A 4,470-nucleotide genomic window follows, 5' to 3' on the forward strand; every position below is an offset into this window, starting at 1 on the left:
TTGTCATCATCATTATTGTGTTTACCCAAGAAATTGCCTGTAATTTATTTTTGACTTATAATGTGTTTTACTAATGTCTGTATAATGTTACACGTAATTACTTTCATCTACACTGTGCTAAGTCTGTAATTGGCCTTGCGGCTGTTGACTTGGCACATAAATAATAAAGAATTGAATTGAATTATTTTGTTTGTTTCCTTATATGCATTAATGTGTTTTTCCTCTTATGTTTACCTTTAATTAGTCTTTGACTTTATTTTGTGTTTGTCCAGTATGTAACTACTTTTATCTACGCTGTGTTGTGTCTATAATTGGCCTTGTGGCTGTTGGCTCAGCATGTAAGTAATAAAGAGAACTGAATTATTATTATTATTAAATGATCTGGTTCAATGCACAATCTTTACATATAAGGACACAACAAATCACTTACCTGGTCATGGAAGGCAACAGCCACAGATGTTGGGGGCATGGAAATGTTAACCTTATCTTTGGTACCACTGGAGATTTCATTATCCTCACTTGATTTTTCACCAGCAACTGCTAACATAGTCTTTGCAGCATCGTGTCTTTCTCGGTCACTGTTTAGAACATCAAGCTTACGACTCACAACCCCTGTCATAAAAAAAGAGTGTAATTTCAATAAATACAGTACACATAATATATGAAATGGAGCCATTCATATTAAATATATGCTTTGGATGAATATGTGAACATTCTACTAACACACCCACATACCTTCAATGTCCTCTAGACTAAGCAAATTTGAAAATGAGTAAAATCTTTATGCATTTTATTTGCACAATTCAGTGCTCTAATGTAGTACAAAAACAATCGAAACTCTAATTTAAGACTACATCTTCCACACTACGGAGTCAGAAATTTCTTGATGGCAATGATGATGAACAATTCTCATTTTTGGGAGGACAAGAGATATACTTGCAGCTACATTTTAGTTCAGGGCTAATGGTACTAGTACTAAAAAAATCCAAACCTCAGCCAGCTCATCCTCATCCATGCTATGTTACAACCATTAAAGATTAATAATCATTCTATCTTGTCTCATTTAATGTCACAGAACTTCTGCAGTTGATACAAAACCATAAACTAATTCAATAACCTAACTTAAACTTACACATCCTATGCTCAAAGAGCAAATGCAGAGCCCTGTAAAGCACACAGTTTGGGACTGTCACCCTAATGCACTATACACTAATGCCAACCTTAATCACATTACTCTGATGTCTTAAGACACCGTTAGTACATTTACTGTCACTCTTAGCTGAACCAATAGCTCAGCAAGGTCAAGTGTCCTACTGCATGCTGAATTCAAATTATTTAAGTAGAGGGTAACACTGGTTGCTAAGGGGATGGTGGTGGCTTCAGGTACTTTTGTTACCCTTCTTTTGCCATTCCATAAACACTACCACAATGGTTTGACAGATGGCAATATGATATGGGAAGCTACCTCCCAGCTCTTGGATGGAAACTGGATGTTCTTTCTTGCCATGGAAACAGTAGCTTCAGACATCATTAATTTATATTTTGTGCAAGTAACAGTTTATTTACCTGCATAGTATTGATTGTTTTGGCAGTTTGGTCCAACTTGAGTGACCCTATCTTCATGCAAAGAATCATTTTGATTGGTGCTCAGTGACTGAAGAGGCCTTCCAACATTTTCTTCATGATGATACATACTGTAAACAGAACACTATATAGTTATGAGAGAGAGAGACAGAGAGTTAACAGGTCACAGATGGATATAAAGCATAAAACGCATGATATTCGGATCTTGAAAAACATTTACTTTTTGATATATCCTCCATCAATACTGACAAACTTGTCCCATTGTTTTACCAGTGCGTCGAAACCCACAGCATACGAGTTTTTAGACTATTGTCTCGGCCACTTCCACACCTCTGTTTCAACCTCTTCATCATCATCGAAACATTTGCCACCACAGTGGTCTCTTAGCAGAAAAAAACAGATGGAAGTCACCAGGGGCCAAGTCTGGGCTGTAAGGTAGACGTTCAAGAAGTTCCCACTGTAGTTCTAGTATTGTCTCCTTGGTTGCTCTGGCTGTATGAGATTTGGCATTGTCATGATGAAGCACCCTCTGTCAGTTGGCCTGGAAGTTTTCTGCAAATTGCATCCTGAAGCTTCAACAGAACTTCACAGTATGACGCACATTTCACATTTTCACCACTTCTGAAAATGGGCTAACAGTACTCCCTGAGAATCCCAAAACACGGTAAGTACGACTTTCCCAAATGATGGTGTAACAAACCTTTTGGTTGAAGGTGAACTGGGATGTTAACCATTGGACTGAAGCATGCTTTCAATCGGGTTGTTACTGATACACCCAGGACTGGTCCCCAGTGACAATCCTGTTAAGCACATCTTCTCCTTCATCTGTATGCCATGAGAGATGTTCATTTGGTTCATTTTCTCATGATCCTTCAGTTCTCTGTGCATCCACCGTGCACACACTTTCCAAAACTTCCAAATGATCATGCATTATGCCGTATGCTAAACCATGGGAACATCCTATTACAGTTGCTACACTGTCTATTGTTATCCTCAGCTCGAATCAACTCTCCCATCCACTGTACAGTTGCTTCTGTTGCAATCTCAAGAGGGCAACCTGGTAGGGCACTATCTGCGACTTTCAAACGTCCTTGAGAGATATTCTTGACCCAGATGTGAACCGCTTTACACGAAAAACATTTCCTGCCATGAACAGGAAATACTTCATTATGAATATCCCTTACAATGAATGCTTTTACCCACAAAGAAATGCATAACACAATGCTACTCTTCGGTAGTACACCAAGCACAGTCGCCATTTTGATTACTGAAAATTATCCTCTGAACACGTGCACGCGCATCTGCTACCCAGATTTCTTTTATTGCGGGAAAAATATTATTGTAAATACAAAAAAGGTCTAGGCAATTCCCAACCGGCCTTCTGTATAACACTCTTATAAAAATCTTATTCTATTACAGCAGTCTTCCAGCAATTCTAAATACAGATCTTAACTTAAATCTGAGAGTATCCTGTTAATAAACTGTACAATTACTTCTTTTACTTTTCTTACATATCTATTTTATATAAATATAAGACTGTTGTTTATGAAGTAACAGACGCCTTGCAGAAATATTTTTCTTCCCTAGCTTTAAGAGCTCTCTAACAGACTTTGGGTATGCCTTTTTGCTGTTCTCAGACAGAATGTCCATCACTGTTGCCCTTTGGTCCTTCTACCACTACATAGATTGTCACAAAGCTGGATTGTGCTGCTACCTAGTGGTACCTATAGAAAACCTATTTTGTCCATTATAGCTTTTTTACTTACATTTGTCACCTATTTACTGACTTTCCCTCATATAACACATGGCACTATCAAAGTTCAGACCTACTGCTCTATAAGATGACTGAACAACTAAGCATATGAATATTTTAAACACCTTCACTACTTTCTGTAAAATGCGATATTTTTAGTTGTCAAGTGGCTTATTACCTATGGTAAAGGCATGAATCACTTTCAATGGGCTAACAGACAGAAAACTCTCTTAAGGCTTGTTTCTTTACAAGATAATGAACAGGTGACCAAGTAAGCAAGCAACTATTACCCAGTCCTTGTACTATGGCTGTAGCTAACAGCTTGGGTTGCTGCTGACTGCGCTACACTGTATGGTTTACTGACTATAACAGTGGGTGGATCCATTGGCTTTGAGTGCACCAGTTGTAATGGAGCTGCTTGGTGTAAGGAAATGTTGTGTCCACTTGAATCTGAAAACAAAACTAACTTCACATGTTGTACCTTTATACATGTCAATATTTATAACACTGTGCAAAGAAACCCATTGAAGTCATCATGCCAAAACCTCGCCAGAAATTCTGATGTGTTGAACACACCAACACACAAATTACCTCTCTGGAATGCCACACTACATGATCAAATAGACACTATAACAAACTTATCTCATACTACATGACCTTCTATTACATCAGACAGGATATAAATGCCTTTACTTCTACACATCACTTTCTCCTGCATCATACGAGTTTTAATGTTCTTTCACATTCAGATCTATTTCAAATGACTTCATGTAGAAAAAAATAAACAATTTGTATAAAATTATACGATGTTTCCTTTTAACACTGGATGCCCTACAGATGTCCATCTGAGACTGAAATATGATGGGTTACATAATTATTTACATATTAAAAATGGATATACTTTATATTCTTGTATTTATTATAGTGTGAAGGGGCAGATTCATATCTGAGACCTTGAGAACACAAGCAGAGGACTCCTAACTGATACTATACCGTAAAACTTGGTAAAACCCGTTGGATATAGTGATGGGGGGGGGGGAGAATGAGAAAGTAGCTACAGTGATTCTATGTGGTTTCAAAAGGAACCATGAAAATGAAATGCTTCAGATAGGAATGCTGTAATGAGGTTTCAC

The 4,470-nt window shown here is 37.6% G+C and overlaps 1 protein-coding gene across 3 annotated transcripts in view; it reads right to left on the reverse strand.

Moving 5' to 3' along the window:
* LOC111865541 (protein capicua homolog) overlaps positions 1-4,470 on the reverse strand; it is a 61,420-nt gene that overhangs the window by 20,177 nt on the left and 36,773 nt on the right. For all 3 annotated transcript variants that reach the window (XM_023853656.2, XM_023853657.2, XM_023853658.2), the window contains 3 exons: positions 3,628-3,787; positions 1,567-1,694; positions 431-612 (listed from right to left, as the gene is read on the reverse strand). In XM_023853656.2, the coding sequence (XP_023709424.1) occupies positions 431-612; positions 1,567-1,694; positions 3,628-3,787 (470 nt within the window). The remainder of the gene's footprint in view (positions 1-430; positions 613-1,566; positions 1,695-3,627; positions 3,788-4,470) is intronic.

Source organism: Cryptotermes secundus, unplaced genomic scaffold, assembly GCF_002891405.2.
Source record: "Cryptotermes secundus unplaced genomic scaffold, Csec_1.0 scaffold836, whole genome shotgun sequence".
NCBI lineage: Eukaryota > Metazoa > Arthropoda > Insecta > Blattodea > Kalotermitidae > Cryptotermes > Cryptotermes secundus.